This window comes from Camponotus vicinus, unplaced genomic scaffold (assembly GCF_025532165.1).
Source record: "Camponotus vicinus isolate PSW18456_S1 unplaced genomic scaffold, iyCamVici1.0 SCAF_3, whole genome shotgun sequence".
NCBI classification, from domain to species: Eukaryota; Metazoa; Arthropoda; class Insecta; order Hymenoptera; family Formicidae; genus Camponotus; species Camponotus vicinus.
In genome coordinates, this window is record NW_028141967.1 from 22,803,296 (window position 1) to 22,823,654 (window position 20,359).

At 42.2% G+C, this 20,359-nt stretch overlaps 1 protein-coding gene across 2 annotated transcripts in view; it reads left to right on the plus strand.

Moving 5' to 3' along the window:
• Positions 1 to 19,058, plus strand: part of LOC145967849 (uncharacterized) — a 74,581-nt gene extending 55,523 nt beyond the window's left edge. For both annotated transcript variants that reach the window (XM_083092860.1, XM_083092859.1), the window contains 2 exons: positions 6,152 to 7,119; positions 7,966 to 19,058. In XM_083092860.1, the coding sequence (XP_082948986.1) occupies positions 6,389 to 7,119; positions 7,966 to 8,686 (1,452 nt within the window). In that variant the 5' untranslated portion in view covers positions 6,152 to 6,388 and the 3' untranslated portion in view covers positions 8,687 to 19,058. The remainder of the gene's footprint in view (positions 1 to 6,151; positions 7,120 to 7,965) is intronic.
• The last annotated feature ends 1,301 nt before the right edge of the window (positions 19,059 to 20,359 follow it).

Consider the following 20,359-nt stretch of genomic DNA (forward strand, 5'->3'; position numbering starts at 1 on the left):
GAGAGAAGGGATAGGAGAGGGCGATGGGGAGTAGCCGAGAGATGGGGGTGGGAGCGGGGGAGGGGGAGGATTTATTATAACCTGCACAATAAAGTTCAATAAGAATCGCCTCCAGTGGAGTAGGTCGATCCATAATGGATGCGAATGCGTTCCTCCCGATAAAGATATCCACGATAAGCGTTAAACGAGGAAAATACTCCGCAAACGTTCTTCGCTTGTTTTATTTGTAATTCGACATGGCAATTTGGGAAACGAGAATCTCGATCGATCGTTCGTTTGTATCGCTTTTAGATTTCAATTTTTAAATTTGCCAATGGGAATTTATCATGATCGTTGGTCAATGCGCGAAATATATCGCGATCATCCGCTTACGTCGAGAACGAGATTAAGTGGAGTGTCACGCGAGCGGCCGGTCACGTGCCCGAGAATGATTGGGATTTGAACACGCGTGAGGATTCCCATCCTCAAGGTTTCCCGCGCGATCGAAATTTTTTTTCTCGTATATGAAAAACGTTTAACCGACGAAGACCCAAAGTAACGACCGTCTTGACATTTCACGAATAGGAAACATCTCGGAGCAGAATGGAACCCTTTATTATTTCGTCTATGAATCCTTGGAGTACGCATTACTTTTTCAAGTGGAATCAGTGTAGCTGTTAATCATTGATAATAGTAGTTTCATTTACAAGTATAACTCTGCAAACAAATGAAATCTCACTGGGAAGAATCAGCTGTCAATCAGTGGTATTTAATAGAATGTGTCTTATGTAAGATAAATTCATATATATTTTATTAAAGAAATATCAAGAGAGTTTATTTTATTTTGTGGATTTATCATATCTTAAGAAGTGCAATGTGCAAATAATTCTGAATCGGAATATTAATTATACATAATATTACTGTTATATTCAAATCATATCGAAATATAAGACGGAGAAGCAATGTATAAGTATTTTCACTCAAGATCAGTGAAATGCCGATCTTTGAGTTTCTTGTCACTGCTTTAATCAGTGATATTTTTCATTCACTTTAAGAGATTATATATATGTATGTTTTGAAATTTTCAATTAAGAGCATCGACGACATCTGTCAAATAATTATGAAAGTTCCGTCGTTAGGATTCTACGGATTATACAGGATTATTACGGCATCGATACGATGCGTTTGTTCGCGTCCGGCTTAAAAGACACCGGCTTTCAGAGATAGATGGACGCACGCACATGACTCGGTCGAGGACTCGTTGTATAATCGACGGACGTTGCGATTAGGCAACGTGATTCCTCCCGCGTCGGAGCGAAGTATAATCGCCGCGGAACGATCAGGTAATCCTCAAACAGGTTTAAAACTCGATTACTCGGCGGCACTCGTGGCACTTTCCGGAACGCCTCTTAGGTGACTTTGGGTTTAGAGCCTTCGTCAACGACGCCTTTATCCGATACGAGGTACATCGGGGTGCGCCGTCTTGACCCAATTTGCACGACCGGCGTAATTAAATCAGTCCTCCGCTGTTTCTTCGGGGATCGATTAAGCGGGTGTATACGCTGGAGCTGAGAGTGCGCGCGCGCTCTGACAGATTTAATGCGCTTCGCCGAATCCCGAGAATCAAGAGAATTGTTCGAAATTAGTTGCGATAATTAATGTTTGAAATCACGGCAACTTGGAAAATTATTACGACTGTCGTAAGTAGTTCCTCCAATTCGCGTCCAAAATAATCCATGATATATAAGGTCGAGATATTGAAAAGAATTAGCGGGCATTATTTAATATTGCTCACAGTTATTATTCAATCATCTTTTAGATCGTTAATCATTTAATGAGAGAAAATAATTTGGAAAAGTGTACGATTCTCGATTAAAAAAAAATTCTATATTTTGGAATATTGTATCATCCCTCGTATGATTTCAAATTTTTCTCCACTTTTAATCTCAATCCTCAATTTAACATTTATTTTGATACTTTAAACACAGTTAAATTACTCCGTTTTGAAGTCATCTATAGTTTTGCCAAAAATTTCTCTAAATATTTAAATGGCAAATTGTTTGAGATACAAAATATAAATTTAATTTCCCTGTATAAATTAAAAAATATAAAAAAATTATAAATTTTTATGTATGAAAAAATATAGTAAATTATAAATTTCATTTAAATAAATATATAGAAAATTTATACATGTAAAATTTATAATAATAGATTATTATAAATAATTAATATAATTTATTATAAATTAAAACTGAGGAAATCATCATAGAAGCTATAAGTGTGAAAAAACGGAGTTGAAAATTGGAGCAAAATTTCGGCTCTGGATTTCGATCGAATCTCTTTATCTCTTTTCGATAATTTCAATTACATGTATTTATAAATATTTTATAAATATTTAATATTCTCAGCAATAATTTAGAAAGAAGAGCATTTCTGAACACATGTACATGTGTTTGTGTGTACATGTGTTTTTATCTCTTTATCGAGAATTAAATTTCTTTAATGATTCCGCGTTTCTCCATTCGATCGCACTCTCTTATTTAATCTGCGAGCCACTACTCTTCCGTCCGCGTCTTAAGAGACGACTAACAACGGCGTCGGGAATCACCTTGTTCGCGTTAGCTGCGTGACCACGATACGTCACGTCGTAGGTACTCTCGTCGAGTGCATTGATCTAGCGCGATCAAGCGATCGAGGCATCTAGTGCGCGCACGATGACTCGACGAAGCGAGTAACGCGAACGAGTGGCTTGGGGATGCGGGAGAGGGAGGGAGCGAGAGGGTGGGGAGGGGGTTAATTAGCCGTACACGCCACTTCTCTCTCTTTCCCCCGCGTCGATCGCCACGACGTCGCGTCGCGTCGCGTCGCGACAAGGACGCGCGGCGCCGTCGCTCCTCGCGCACAATTCCTCTCCACGTGGAGCATATCAGCCCCGTGCGCGGGAGGGGGGAAAGCCCCCGCGCTCCATTGACTTGATTCGCTAAAGGACGCTTTATATCTCCGGCCCACATACTAGCGCACCTCTTCTGTCGCGCGACCTCCATTCAGTCCGGTGTAAATATAAAGCGCGCCGGGCAACTCAAGCTCGATCGCATCTCTACGAGAGGAGGAGAGGTCGAGAAAAAATCTCTTTGACACTTTGACACCTGCCGCCGCGAATCGATCTCTCCGTTTCGTGGATAATTAGCGGACGGATAACAAACGTTAGCGTGACTTTCCAACGATCGATGGCAAAAACTAGCGAAGACTTGTAAATTTGTATTTCAGAGGAGCTATTTTTTTTTTTTTTTTTTTTTCCATTTAAAATGTACTTTACCGAGGTCGATGGTAGAGAAAGGGAGAGAGAAAGCATTATTTATCGAGCGTCCCGGGATGAATCCCCTCGAATGTTTGAATCACAAATGCATGGTACTTGTTAAATAATGATCGCTCGCAGATGCGTGATTAGTTGAATTGATGCTCGAGAAACTTGCAAGTTCATAAATTTTACGTCTTTGCGTCTCATGCCTCAGAGTCCTGGACAGACGATCGAGAGAAAGAGAGAGTAGCCGAGAGGAAGTGGAGCGATGCAGTGATTTTTCTGTCAAACCCGACCGGCAAGCCCGGATAGACCGAGTCTCGTGGGTCGAGGAATATCACAGGGAAATCAAGGTGGCGGAAATTACGGCACTTGGCGAGCACTCGGAGCCGCAAGGCCGTGTATTTTTAACTCGAGAACCTTCCGGCAGCCCCGTGTTGCCGCGGGATCAATACCTACACCTACACAAGCAACCCCGTCTCGTTGCAAGTGGAGAGAGACCGCCGCTAGCTTTAACCTACATATCCTCGCGAGCCCGTAAAGTCGAGTAGCGGCCGGAAAAAAGCGGGTGCGCAGATGCGAGGAGCGCGAGATGCTCTCCTCGATAGGAGGAGAGTCGGAGAAAATCTCGTTTCCGTCTCCATGGAAATATATTTTATCGCGATATATTTGATTCGTTGAGCGCGCGACGAGAGCGAGTCGCTTCTCAATTCTCTATAGATGTGTGATATTTTTTTCCATTAAATAATTGCGTACCTTTGGACATCTTAAAATATTTTTTATACACGCGCACGAACCATAGCTCGCAACTTTTTTCAGCGAGAAAGCGAAGATCGCCCGGGAAATTGTAAATTATTTTTTTCCCAAACAAATAATAATTACTGGATACATTGTGTTAGATGGCATAAGAGATCTTTGTTAAAATATCCCAGACGCAATAACGCAATCGTGTGTAGCATGTGCGTACACCTCTCTTTTTACAGATAGGGTGTACTCTGTGCCAGCTTTGAGAAATAAAATCCGCGTAAGAGAGAAACGGAAGAGCCCGGGAAAAAGCAAAGTCGCCTCGCGTCTTCGAGAGGGTCACCGGCCCGAAAGTCGTAGAAACTCTTTTGCGGTTCTCGTCTTTCTCCGCTTGCCTTCTCTTCTCTCTCTCTTCTCGGATCGAGCGACATTACGGGGTCGAAGGAGAGAAGCCAGAAAAGGCGGAATCGAGTTCCGAGACTCGGCTCGGGTCGCGCCGGATATACCCCGGCAGTCGCGGAGAAGAAGCCCTTGGTAGACGCCCAAGAATCTCTATTGCGAGAAAAGAGAAAAGAAGGAGGAGGAGGGACGAGAGAGGGAGAACAGAAGCACCTTTCGCTCTCGATGCTGTTTGGAGAGAAAAGCGACTTTCGCGATTGCGGTGGCGCTCGCGAATAGACGTTCGCTCCTCTGACGATGTATCTAAAAGGGAGCACAAAGTCTCCCTTTTATTATCTCTTGACTCGTTCGCGTTAGAGAATCTGCATCTACGGAGATGTAAGCACTTTTATATGGCACGTGTGTCACGCGTTGCATAATTTACACGCGACGCGCGTAAACAGTCGTAAAAAGAAGGTGGAATGTAAAAGTGTAAGACCTCGCGCCCAGGATTATTATTTCTTGGCAAAGAAGCGAAAATAATATAAATACGATTTATTTCGTAAATAATAATTTAGTGTCGTTAATTAGTGTAATTAATAAAATTTACATTCACATTTTACTATTTATTATTGAAACGAACACTTGATCGTAAAAGTTGTAGTGAAATTTTCTAAAATTTTCTATTATTTATTTAACTTCGTTTAATAATATCTTTAATCGCGCGGATTCTAAATTATTGTTAAATACACATTTTACGCGGGAATAATTCTCGAAGGGTCTTTCGCAGATTCTCTCATCTTTCGTCGAGTCCTCGAGGTAGCATTATCTCAGATGCGTCTCGAGGGGCAACGACGAGGAACGATCGGCTTGGCTCTCTGTTTCGGTTCCTTGAGCGCACGAGGCCGAGAAACGGCGCGAGGTAAGGTAACCGGAAGCCGCGTTCCGTTTCAATGCGCGCGAACCTCGCTCGTGAAAGGAACCGATAAACGCCGTCGAATCCTTCTCCAAGCGGACGAGCTCCTTTGACGAGATCTCGCACTTCCCACGTGGAATCCCCACCACGACGACGAACATCCCGATCTTTGCATACAACTTGGCAAAAGGGGATGAGAGGAGGGAGAGAGCGCGCTCGACGATCCATTGTCGGTCCTTAATAATGCGTACGGGAGAACGGGCGCCGCCTTGCGCGATAATGTTCCCATTCGACGGTCGGCAAACTTGGCGCCACTCATTTGTGAATCGTAATTAAGATTTGCCGAGAGGAGAGTAGAATAGATGCCACGAAAGCGCGTTTAACCCTGTAATGTACGAATTGAATCGGAAATTGAAAGGAGGAATTTGTCAGCTAGCTGCATCGAATGACTGGAGAAGAATGTACAAATCTATTCAATTACTTTAAATAATTTAATATCTCGTATTTTATATAAATAAATAAAAAACTGTTGTATTCTTTGTCAAAAAATAAGCATTCTTTTCCTTTGACAAAATTTTCAAAATGCATCGAGATCTCGTTTTTCAAGTAATATGCCAATACAATAATTTTTTTAATAATGAAAAACATTTGAAGAAATTTTATCAAAGCTGATAAAGTACATATTAAAATCCACCGTGTAATAAAAATATTAATCTTATATGGAATGCTCTGTATAAATATTTTTTCAAGGTATCGCATACAATACCAGCAATTATTATTGCATCATTTTATTACGGTAGATTTTTCATAATGTTTCTTTCTACATATGATTACAGATCCTCAGATATTCGCGACTATCGTGACTCGCATGACGACAGTTCGCGCGCGGTAAAGAATCAACGGTCACCACATCCGGCAGCTCCGTTAGTCGAGCGCACGTGTATATAACACACACTACCATCTCCGGAACAATTCCCCGCCGGTGGCAAAACGGCCGATCGTGCAGACGTCCTCGGTGCTATCCAGGTGCGAGCGACGACAACAGCCCAAAGATTCTCCCACCAAAGGCCAAGATGCATATCGAGGTGCAGGTGGCGCTTAACTTCGTGATATCGTATCTCTACAACAAACTGCCGCGCAGACGGGTCAACATTTTCGGCGAGGAGCTCGAGAAGGCGCTCAAGGACAAGTTCAAGGGCCACTGGTATCCGGAGAAGCCGTTCAAGGGCTCGGCGTTCAGATGCCTCAAGACCGGCGACCCGGTCGACCCGGTGCTGGAGCGCGCCGCGAAGGAGAGCGGCGTGCCGATCCAGGACATCTTGGAGAACCTGCCGGCCGAACTCGCCGTCTGGGTGGATCCCGGCGAGGTGAGCTACCGGATCGGCGAGCTGAACGCCGTGAAGATCCTGTACTCGGAGACTGGCGACCCGCACGACGAGACCTCGGCCGATCGCGAGGTCACCAAGACCTTCAATCCGGAGGCGCAGTGCTTCAGGCCGATCGAAGCCGTCAGCACGTCCCTGAGCGGTCTCAGCCTCAGCCCCAAGTCCACGTCGCCGTTCTCGAGCTCGCTCGGCAGCAACGCCAGCAACGGCTCGTCCAACAATCAGCAGAACGGCCACGGGTCCGGCTCCTCGTCGGCACCCTCGCCCACGCCCATCACCAGCTCCTTTAAGGGCTCGCCCAGCCCCGTGCCGGCCTTCATCCCGCGTACCACCGCTCCGCTTACCTTCACCACCGCCACCTTTGCCCAGACCAAGTTTGGCAGCACCAAGCTTAAGACTAGCAGCAAACGCGCCAACAGGTTAGTATATGAGGCAATATTCTCCCCTCTCTCGATTAATTCACTAATTCAGGTTTAATTGTCGAAGCTTATATTTAGAGAGATAATTAACTGGCTTATCATCGTAGAAATAAAATTTATTTGATTATTTTTTTAAACATTGTTCGGTAAAAACGTTTCGTATGATTAATCAGCGTTAGTCATGAATACAGATTAATTTTCTAAATTATATAACGATTACGAGTTTTGCAAGAAAAGGACAGTATAATAGATATTTTTCTCGCATAATGATGTATGAAAGTAGTTATCCTGGTGAAGATTTATCATGATGCAATTGAAGCTTGTTGCTATTCGAGAAGTATTAACCACAATATATAAAAAATATCAAGTAAATTATAATGCAATTTGGAGAAATTATTATTTGTATTTGTCCTCAATATTCTTCACAAATCTTTTATATAATCTAATCTACATGTATTCATAGAATGCTGCTTGAAATTGTCTCAGGTATATTCTCACATTTACCGCCGGTAAAAATTAGCTTTATTCAGCTCCCGCGGTACAAAGAAGACAAATTGCACGGTGGGACCGCCTTTAGGTGAACAATTAACCAATATCACGCTACGATACAAAATAATTGTAGAAGCAACTAAGCATGCCTGTTCAAAGCTTATAGAGAAAGTTTGTTATTAAAACGTACGATTGTACATTGCCAATAGGAACGATGAATTAACTAACTTTAGTCGCCCGCGCGTACTAACCGGACCGCGAGACGATCTACCACCCTGGGACATACATACGCGCAAACGCGCATACACATGTACACGCGCAGACACTGATCAACCGCACGGTACCGCTCGGTTTCAGGATGTCGCCCACCGAGTTCTCAAACTATATAAAGCAGCGCGCAGCGATGCAGCAGCAGATCCACCATCACCACCACCATCAGCAGCAACAGCAGCAGCAGCACCAGCAGCCGCCGCAACAGCAACCGCCGCAGCAGCAACAGCAGCAGCAACAGGTGACCGCGGCCGGCGCAGCGGGTCTGCCGGTTTCACAGAGCTCGCCGCGCAGTCGCAGTCTATCACCCGGTAGCATAGTCGCCGCGGCGGCTGCCCCGCAGCAACACACGGACCCGAGCGCGTACTTCTTTCAGCACGGCCCGGCCGCAGCGGCGGCGGCGGCGGCGTATCACGCGCAGTTCCCTCATCGCAACATCTTCGACTCGTCGAACCACGGCGGCTACCTGCCGGCCGATCTCTACGCCGGCGCCAAGTTCCCATCGTCGTATCTCGACCCGACCGCGCTCGCCGGCCATCAGTTTTACGGCGGTGGCATGAACGGCACCGGCGCCAACGGCACTGGCGGCAGCGTAAATGGCACGGGTACCGGGGCCGCGGGCACCCAGAGCACTGGCAGCGGTAACCTCGGCCCGATCGGCTCCGCGACGACCAACGCCGGCGCGGCAGCGGCGGCGCAACAGCAACAGGACAAGAGCGCCCTGGTCGAGGGCCTCAACAACTTCGGCCTCGGCTCGGTCGCGCCCTATCCGGCCAGCCAGTATCAGCATCTGCTCGTGGCCAACTAATACCTCGCCGCGCGTGCTCATCAAACCATCAATGTCGGCAATGCTGCCGCAGTGGGACGCCGACAGCATCGGCGTCCCGACGCGCGCGGTCCCGCCCTCGTCATCGGTGCCGCTGGTCCGACGGCGGGCAGGAAGGAGAACGGGAGACCGTCGTCTCCGAGGCTCCGTCGCCGAGACGGCGTCCAGAGTCCGGCTTCCGTACCTTGATAACTGGAGTCTGTCCCAGTCTCTGTGTCTCTCTTCCCGGATCGCGCCAGCAAACGGTCGATAAGATTCATGTGTCCTCTGCCGCGGTTCCCATCCAGACGCTTTCTCAGGACGCTCTTCCGTTCGATTTTTGCCAATACAAGAAACTACTTTGTATATACACACTATCATCGGTAGCTATCGACGACCGGGCGAGAGATAGAGAGCGAGCAAAGACAGGGGGAGAGAAAAGGAGCCGCCTCGGCGATCGACACCGATGATGATCACGGAAGCGATCGAGGCGAGGAAAGAAGGCGCGATAGGACGGAGAGCGTGTGCGTGTGGAGATAATGCCTGGTTGCGAGATAGCGTGTGCGTGCAGAACGTCTTAGGCGTGGAGGAGAAAAGAGGAGGAAAAGGAGAAAGGAAACGGCTAAAAACGACTAACGAGAGCGTGTATATGTGTTAAAGTTAAAACACCCGATAAGGACTCGATTGCGATGCGAGGCGCGAGGCGTTCGTTCGACGATAACCGCATCGCGCCGTGTGACTACTGCACACGTAACACACACGCACACACACACCCACATATACATGCACCCAAAGATATACGCATACATGGTGCACCGGCGGATGTTCGAACGATGCGTCGAGCGCCGACATCTGGGACAGTAAAGCCACACTCGACGCATTACACATAGAAATACACGTGAAACACATACATACACACACACATACATGCATATGCAGATGTATACATACCGATCTTCCCTTAAACGATCCTATACGATACGAACCCACGCGGGCACACTACGTAGATCACCACACGTCACACGCGAGACACATACGTATTGAGGAGAAAGAGAGAGAAATCACATATATACGCCAACACTAACCCACACACAGATATTACCAATGTGTAATAATTTATTTTTTCACTGGTATATAGTCGGAAAGAATTGAATAATGAATATATCTGTAGAGCCTATGTATTATATTCAAGATATGCACACTCACTCTTCACGGGTTCTCGCGAAACGGTGTAGGAACTACAACAACAATTATCCCCGACTCGTGTCGAGCGAACCGCCGACGAGATTCGATGTTAGATCGATTTAAAGCAAAGGTGTCTTCCAAGCTTTCTCCGCATCGTTACGTCGCTTGCGTTTCGCGCAGACCGGATAATGCATTTCAGATTGCAACGCGGAAGCTATTCAGGCACTAAATACGTAAAGCGTGCGTCTGTAAACGAATCTGAAGATCGCGGGTAGCTTCCCCGCAGAAAACCTTCGAATAGAGAGAAAGGAAGAACCTAAATAAAATTAATGACGGCTTGTTCATTCGCACGAGACGGTACGATAGTATGAAGAGGAACAACACGATCGGGACGAAGGATCGAACCTTCCACGAATATAGTGATAGCGTAGGGAAAGAAAGAACTGCTCGCAGTTTTATACCGTTCGGAAAACTCGTCCTCGGTACGATTTTACATTTTATTTTTATAATAAATGCAGTAGAACGTAGGAGAGAGAACGAGAGAGAGAAAGAAAGAAAGAGAGAGAGAGAGAGAGAGCAAGAGAGTGTGTGGCGAGTGATATGTAATGGGAGAAAGAGAAAGAGGAGGAGAGGAAGAAGTAGAAAAAGAGCCAGCCGGTGTGTTCGTAAGGGACGTTGAGTGGCCTCGTTGCCGGTCCCCGCCCGCCCCAGAAAAACCATCGGGAATCGATTTCCTTTCGAGATATTGCCTTTCGATTTGACATCCGGAGTCGATGACCCTCCAAGCTGTCGGAGAAAACCTCTTCGAATTGTTAAACCACAGCCCCTTTGCCGCTATGTGTTTGAACGAATCCAGAAATTCCTTTGTTATTATTTTATATAATCATTATAGATAGTACTCTATTTATGTAAATAATTATTCGTAGACGGGCAAAAAACGTAATTTGTTGATCAAAATAAATTGTTTCAAATACAATAATTAAAAGCGCGATTCAAAGTTTAGCATCGAAGTTGAGTTCTTGTGACAGCGTCCTTTTAATCAAACCGAACGGTGAGCTTTACGGTGCTAAAAAAAATATCAAGTACAAAGATAGCGCAAAAAAAGAGAGCCAATCCAAAAGAAGAATGATCGGGCGGGCGGAGGGCAGTCTCGCGAGAGCAACGAGTTGTCGCTTAGTGTTCACGAGGTTAATTATGTGATTACATAAAAAAGGCCGCGCGTTATTGTCGACGAGTTCGTCTGATCACGAGAATTGCGTCGAAATTCGATCGTCTTTTAAAACATTTCAATTGCGATATTACACAATTATTATTTTACTTATTATGAAATTAAAGAAAAATATGTTTTAATATTCTTGCTGTAAATTAGTCTAACAGCTAAATTTTTAATTTGTCATTTTTAAAACGTTATCGGAGCTTCACTTTGCTGTTACGTTACTATAAACTTTTGATATAAATGGCAAACGACTACTTTCAAGTGATACTTTGTAATGAAAATCCCTCTCACTTGATCGGAAGCGTCTTCTTTTTTAAACTCGTTTATTAAAAGGAGGCAATTATGAGTCACGTTTTGAAAGTGAGCCTGTATATTCCATCCATTCTCGAGATCGTGCCTCGAATCAATATTGGACCTAAAAAAAAATTCAAAATAACTGTAATCTTTCAAGATAATAATAATAACGTTCGGTATATACGCAACTTGAGAAATTCGATTCAGCGAAAGTTTCGTGGTGTTGATGACGTGGATTTTTCATTGTCCGCGAGAAACATGTGTTTGATTTCTTTCGACAATCGCGACTGACAGTCTCGCTGACGAGAGCCGACAGTAACGGCGGCGGAGGTGCCACGAGCCGCGGGCCGCGCGCACTAGGTGCTAAAAGTATTCAAAAGTGTTTAATCCTGTGGTCGTGGGACAAAATCGAGGAGAACGGGCCCGGGGAATGGAATCCCGGAGATCGCCGGAGGTGCCGAACCGATTAGGCCACGCATCTCCTCTCCTTAGACTAATTTCTACGGCAACATGATCTTTAGGGACGAGATGTGTGATTGAGTCGTTCTTTCTTACGCGCACTTTTGTATAGAACTCGTAGCGAATTATTCTTAATCCCCCTAATTAATGAACGATATTCCCTGCTGCGTCGATTCAAGAATCGGAGCATTTCGTGCTTCGTAAGGTCCATTTTGTAAGACACAGATGATAGACTTACCTCGTCCTTGGAACTTGCGATCGCGAATTTCGGGAGCCGCATTAAAGAAACGAAGGGAATCGTTTTTTTACACGACATCTTGATCCAAAGCATAGTTACAAATTTAGTCATAAATGCGTTGGCTATAGAAAAAATACGGGGCTGATCGGCGGTGATCTCCGGGCGGGCCCGGTGGATGTGAAACAAGTTTTAACCGCGAAATTAACTAAGTAGACGTGAGGGTGGACGCTGATGAAGGACAGAACCCTTTAGTAATATCTAAACTTAATTGTAACTATTAACGATACGTACGACTGTGGTAGCTATGCTAGTACCTGCTATTGTTAAAGAGAAATTGACGAAGATGCGAGTAAGATAAAGATGATGAATGAAGAGAGAGAAAGGGAGGGGGAAAAATGCCGCTGGAAAAAATCGAATTGCAACATGATGTCTCGGTGCGTCTCGAGATTTATTGATCGACTCGATATCTGGAAAATAAAGCCTCTTTATCTATAAATATTTCCTACTATGATTCACTTTATCGATTTCGAAAATTTAATCGTTATCACAAAATTATTAAAATGAAATATAAACTTATTAAAATGATTTCTAAAATTATTCTTTCATAGAATACTAATGTCGATTTTCCAAGCGAGTAATGTAAAAATCACTTTTGATAACATCTGATAAATTTATTTTCTTTTTAGATACGCACTCGAGTATCATTCTGCATCGAGATCAGTTTCGCATCGCGTTCCGTCAACGAGTCTCGCAAACGATGACGCAAAGAGAATTCATCTCTCAACGAAATGGATCTGAGTTAAAATTTCTCTCCTATTTTTGATCTCAATTTTCAATCCAATATCTATTTGATACTTTATAAACAAGATTATTTTCCTTTGAAAGTGTTTAATCAGTTATGTCGAAAGCTCCTTTCTTAAATCTCTAAGTGGGAAAACTATTCGTTGCTTATTTGAAATACAAAAATAGGTAGCTTAATTCCTATATAAATTAAATATCGAAATCTTTCAAAAATCATGAGAAAAATGCAAGTAAAAATAGGAGCAAAGTTTTAACTCGGAGCGCTTCTCTTTTCTGTCGCCTCGTCACGATCGAGAGAATGCGGCGTTTGGTAATTTTTCCAACGGTTCGACCGTGATTCCTTGAGCGGCATAATTTTTTTGGTTTTTTTCACGAAAATTAAATCGAAGAAAAATCCGTTGACATCCGAGTCTTGGGCACGACTAACTTTTTGCGCAAGAGGAGATTCCGGGCACGAAAGAGAGAAAGAGAAAAGTTGTTTCTCTCTCCCGGCACGAGATCCCGAAAGTTTCAACGTCGCATTCTACTGACATTTCAAGCAGCCGGACGACGAAGACGACGGTTGAAAAGAAATCTGTGCGCGGACGGAAAACTTTTGGAAATCATCGCGTCCGCGGAAACTTTGCAGACTTTAAACGAATCTCGGGCCTTCGGGCTTTCGAACGGCACTCGAATAACACACGACATTTATATGAAAGACGTCGGCTTACGGTCGACGTGTACGCGATTCGAAAATTTCACGATCCAGCGAGGGCGACGGAAAGGAAGGAGAGAGAAGGAACGACGGAGTACAAAGTGCGAAATTACGGGGATAGGACGAGACATAGGAGGAGAGAACGAGAGTGGCAACTCACAATGCAATAAGTCGCGAATCAAATGGATCTCGGGCTTGAGACGAGAGGCTCAGATTAGCGAAGAATCAAACATGATGTATACTCTTCAAAACAAACAAACAAACAAAAGTGAAACTAAGAGAATAAAAAAACGGGGATATACTAAATACATAGGAGATGCGCGCAATAAAATGCGCAATTGGGCGCGAATAGAGCGGCACGAATCAACAGTGAGAAAGAGAGAGAGAGAAAGAGAGAGAAAGTGAAAGAACGAGAGGAAAAAATTAAGCGAATCTAATTAATACTGATAGAGCATATATTAATTGAGATACAAAAAACATAGTATTATACGTTTACGATACGATTGTAATGAACACTTTGTAAGCGAGAAAAAAAAAGTTACGCATAGTTTTTTCCATACCCCGTAAAATGGATGTACTAATTCGTTGAAAGGGAACGTTCAGACAGAAGTCACACATATAAGTAAGTGTACACATACGCGCACACGTACACACACATACATACACGTACACATTCGTTCAAAGTCACTCGGGTACACATAAGAGTTTATAAGAAGAAAAAAAAGAAGTCAGTAATCTGTCTCTTTAAAGTATCATGTGTCTATAAACTATAGCGAGATCGATATTGTCTCTTACATAAATGGCAAAAAAAAATAATACAAATAACCGTGGTAACGTCGTGTAAAGTAGCGATAAAACAAACACACTCTGCAATATATATATGACATAATATATATATAATATATATTCTTACATTTATAAAGGTGAAACACACATATGCGAGGAGTGTATGTGGGACGAGCAGTTTGCGGGAAGCCCGAAAGACCGTGCGATCTCCGCGCATCCGAGAGGTATCGAACGACGCGAATGAATAAAAAAAAATCAATCTTCTTCCATCTTCCGCCAAAATTATCCCGAACGAGAGGAGAGAAGAGGATAGTGTATTTCGATATCGTCGAATGTGCATCGAGATGTCACACGGATACACACGACACGTATACATACACACACACACAAGAGAGATTTCCAAAAAAAAAAGAAACTATCGATTATTCTACCAAGTAATGAATTAAACAAGAGGATGATAATTAGATTTGTAATTAATTACATATATATTTTTCAATACTTTAACTACTTGCTGAATGTAAACTATATACATATATATAAATATATACATATATATATTATATATATAATTATAGATATATATAATATATATATTGTACATACACACACTTAATGCGCGCAGGATGCGCGAAAGAGAAGGGTGCGGCGACGAAGGCCGCCTCGCGGAAAGTCTCGCGAGGAAACGCGAGAAGAAGATCGAAGGAGAAGGTCATTATTAACACAGATATGCAATGATTTTTGCGAAAAATCGACTAAAACAATCGTCCTTTGATTTTCGGCGTCTTCCGGAAGACTCTCGGCGAGCGTCCCTCGATCGGTTTGCTCGTTTCCGTCTCGGCCGCGAGCCACAAGAATCGAGAGAGGAAATACACGAGAGGAGAGGGGAGAGATTAATCGTGGTAAATATCGATGCCGAGCGGAAATGCGAACCCTTCCTCGTCGAGGAGGCGGAAGAGTTCTGTGAAATCTTTTTGTACCCCACCCAAGTCACACTCTCGGTGTCGAAAAAAAAAAGAAAAAAAGTACGTTACACTACGTGTAAGCGAATCCTAAATGTAACTGTTAATTGCCCCTACTCCAATACCCCCCATCCACGCAATTTGTAGAGAAAAAAGAAGATCGTACGAATGGGAAAGAATGATTTTGTGTGTGTGTATGTGTGTGTCTGTAGATACGAGTGTATGTGTATGTACAACTGTGAGGACACGTTCGTTCGTCTTAATTACTTTTTTCCTCGATGCAGAATGAGAAAAATTGGAATTATTTTCGCATGCCTATGATTGTTACAAAACACACATATATATTACACATATATATGTGTGTGTACGTGTATTACTTACGATTATATTATACTATTACGATTATGATTAATTCTCCACCCTTTAGTCGCGAAAAAGAAAAAGAGAGACGGACATACTGGGCGCCTATATATCTATCTATACATATATAGGTTCTTTCTCATATCTCACCCATTTCCTTGTCTCTTTTATTTTTCTTTTTCTTCTTTTTTTACATATACATATATATATATTAGAGATGTATTTTCTGTTGGCTTTAGATTTTTTGTTCCTTTATTTTTGTACGAAGACACGACATTGACGATGACGTCGATTTTACCTACATATATATACATATATATATATATATGAATATTATAATTGTAGCTCGCTTAAGATTGTTCAACTTTTTTCTTTTGATATAGTTTGTTATTGTTGTTTTTGTATGATATTTGATTACATTAGTAGCGCGTGTCGCGCGTGACACAAAAATATAATATATAAAAAATATATATATATTACTATATTATATATATAATATATATTTTTGTTAATATATAATACAGTGGTTTGATAACTACATTAGCCTGTTAATGATGGATTTGTTTCTGTTTCTGTCACGGCCCGTGAATATATATAGATAGACACATACGTGCATATACGTGAAATATATACATATATATATATATGTATACGTATGTATGTATGTGTATGTATATGCATATGTATATACACTTATATAAATATTGATTATATATATATATACATATATACTGCTACATTATATTTTGTTTAACAGTGTCACGAAGCGACGATGAGGCGTTTCTTGAAATTTATCGAGCGACTTGTATGGGGCTCCGACACGAAATATTGATATCGAAAAAACTCGCGTGTAATATAACTTATAATATCATTTTGTAAATTATTTTTTGTATTTTTATATATATACATATATATAAATAACGAAAGCATACAAAAGAGAGTCGCGGAACAGTGTTATGCGTACAGCGAGAAATCTCGACAGAGAGAGAAAGGGAGAGAGAGAAAGAGAGAGAAATAGACAAATCGAGCGAGAGAGAGGGAGAGAATGCGACAAAAAGAAATCCGTTTAAGGTGGAAAAAAAAGAAACAAAAAAATCTCGCGACGCATTAATTAACACTGACGATACTTAATCGATTGCTGACAGTCCTTTCGTTGATCGAGAGCAGCGCCGATAAAGATTATTATCATCGATATGATTATGTGAAATGGCATATCCGCGCTTAAATGCAAAACATTTGTAAAATAATACGATTATATATACACACAATGCGCATGTATGTACACATGCGCGCAACATTTAATTTAATACGACACACACGCCAGTTCCGAAGATTATGATTACTCGTTTCCGATTATATTTGTACCTCTCTGTATGTATTTTGCAGCTTGTCAGTGCTTTTTGTTCGTTATTACATACTTTAAATATCGATCACCTCGTCTTTTTGTACCAGTCTCTTTTCTCTGTTCGTCGAGAAATGCGATGAACTCTCATCTCTATTCATTCAATCCTTAGTGAATAGATAATAAATTCCAAAGAGAGCGCGGCCTCGGACGCGATTATTTGGGCAACCTCGCAGAAATAATTACAATAGCGTAACCAGATATGGTATTATTTTTCGAGCATCAAGCGGACAGCGAATAAATAGAAAAGCATGTTCTGGATTCCCTCGACCGCAACTATTTAACCCTTTCCACTCGACGAAATTTTATTACGACGTTACATGTATGTATGAAATGCTGTATTAATTTATTTTTCAACTAAATTACTATTTTACTTATTTATTTTCTAATTAACTTGTGTTTTCACATTTTATTTTTTTACAGACAAGAATATACGTATATTTTTGCTCGTAAAAAAAAATGCGAAAACAAGTAGATGTGGGAAAGGGTTATTGAGGATACGTCTGCTTTTCGCTATAAATGATACTGAGATATCTCTCAGGCTATCGCCTAGCGCGTGATTATTTTCGATGCGACTGATAATTTGGAATATTTTGCCACGTCGAGGATCGGCAATCGAGGAAACCAAGGGCGGTCGAGGGTTGAATCCACGAGGAAAGATTTATCGTCCCCGCCGGTCTCGGATTATCCCCAAGTGCGGCGCGTAAGATGTTATCGGTCTTATGTAAATTAACCCCCATTCGAACCGTAACGCAGTCTGATTAATTATGACAGATAATTGCCTCATATCTCGCAAAGCTCGGAATAGTCGCCTAATCGATTTTGACAAGTAAAGTATATTTCGATCGCGGGATGAGGATGAAATGACGAAGAAGAGGTGGTGTGCTCGATAAAAAAAAATCTCAGCCGACCATCTCTTTTTTGCGACCGATAGCGATACTTACACGCCGTTATCACGAGTCGGCGAGAGATAGATCTCTTTTCGCACGTAGCAAAGGAGGCACGGCACAAGCGTGAGATTTCGAAAGTAATCAAAAAAAGGGCGACAACAAAATTCACTATTACGTTGTCGCATCTCGCCACCTCATTCTTGAATCGACCCGTGGGCTTTTGTAGAAGATCCGTCGACAAGTTTCAAGAAAATTCGCTTCATGCATGAGAGAACAGGAAGAAGAAAGAGAGAGAGAGCGAGAGAGCGGTTTCTTGATTCTCGTGTTGCATACGTGCGTGTCTACGTGTGAGAGAAATGTAGAGAGAGAAAAAGAGTGTGTGCTTTTCTCGTGAACGTTCTTTCTTAGTTTCTCATGCGAGCACGATGGACGAGGGTGGTTGCCGAACGAATATCGATCGTTTGGAGATCGAAATCGGGTTGTCGCTGATCGATCTCGCCCTCCTTCGATGTCGCATCTTTGGGACGAGACTGTCGCAAAATTTCTCCCCGTGATCTGATTCTTTATAGTTGAGCCTGTCGTAATTTAACTCGATCGACGAGATTGTCAAACAGTGCGAAACAGCAAGGTACACTTGGTTTTTCGTCGAAAATATTTTTTTTTCTCAAGGAAATAAAAAGTCAAAATCTCCGCTAAAAGAAGATATACAACCTTCTTTGAATTTGTAATTAGCTTCTTATTAGTAAACGATTTAGAGAAACGAAGATGTATAATTATAAGGTAGGGTTAAAAAAAATACGATAAAAAATTCCTCGCGCTTGAATAAATCTAATGAATTAAATGACGATGGATCGAGCGACGTCGAGGGAGAAGAAATCGAACGACGAGGATCAGAGGACGAGATTCGGGACGATATCGTCGGTGAAGTGAAAAAAAGGGCAGGGCGCCTGGTATTAGTACACATTAGTTTCTTGGCTAGAGGGGGGCGCCCACTTAGTTGTTGGAATTTTATAGTCTAGACGATAATTCTCGAGTATAGTTCAATGTTGTCGAGTTTTCTATTAGTTGAGCGTGGCGAGAGAAGAGAGAAAGAGAGGGAAAGAAAGAAAGAGAGAGAGTGCGTCGGGGAAAGCCGGAATTTTGCCCAGCAATCAAAAATTCACAATATTTATACAGTTGTTTGGAAATATATAGTGTCTGTAGAATTTTGATGAAAATTTAATACCATGGCTCACAATGATTGAAATTTGCCGAAATATCGAAATGATTAGAGGGGTTGAGGGAGGAGAGAGAGAGAAAGAGAGCGTTCTATAAAAAATGGCGATATCCCCTTCGTCTCGCGTGGAGTGGGACGAAATGAAATTTTATCGGAAATACGAGGCTTCGATTTTACGGCGTCGAAGGTAATTATTGAAACGGTAATATCAGTACTCGTCGCTCGAAACCGTTTCGGTATCGATAAAACATTAGCGCGGACGCGCGCGTCGTTCCTCTTGGCTCGTTTATTGTGCCGTAAATTTCAGCGAGCTAATTGCCCGGCGTTCATCTCCAGAACAGACGCGATTTTAACGGATCTGACACGAGCGACGTAATTGCGAGAAGATCGTCCGAGCTGCGTAAGAATGACTTTGAAGATACAGGAGCAAAACGTGATAAATAATGTTGGCTAATAGAAATATATATTTATAAATCACGTTATCGCGAATATTGGCTAATGGAAATATTTATGGAATTATAGCGATGTCAAAAAATTGATAACGATATCGTGATGGCGTACACTGTATACGCGTGTATTTTATTATTAATTTGGAAATCTCTTTATAAACTTTAATAGCAAATTTAGTAAATATGATACAGAGGGACTTTTGTTGAAATCCCGCTTTTTTAAGAAACATAAATGTTTATATAGAGTCTCTATTGAAAAAGAGGAAAAGAGATATAAAAATTAAAATATTGTTTTTTAGAGCATTTTGCACACGAGGCCCTTTTACAAGAGTAGACGGTTCTTCAAGGGTCTTGTATAGAAATTCCTTCCCGACGACACGATTTATAGCAATTTTGAACCTTATCGTCCTGTGAAAAAATCAGAGGGCACATTTTCAGGCTTTCCTCGGGCGCGTTCTTCGTTATCGCGATGTGTAGTGTAGTTGCGACGCTTTCGAATCACTAATAGCGTTTTCGAATGAAGCAAATTTAATAGTGATTAATGACATCATAAAATCCGTCTTGGATTACTAGGAATTATTAGATTGATTAATGGATAATTAATGACATTCAAATAAGCGTTCGCTTGATTAATCAGGGTAAAGAATTTCGTGCTTTAAAGCCAAAATAGCATCAAGAAAATATTTTATTATTTATATTAATTAGATTCATAAACCGTTTTCGGTCT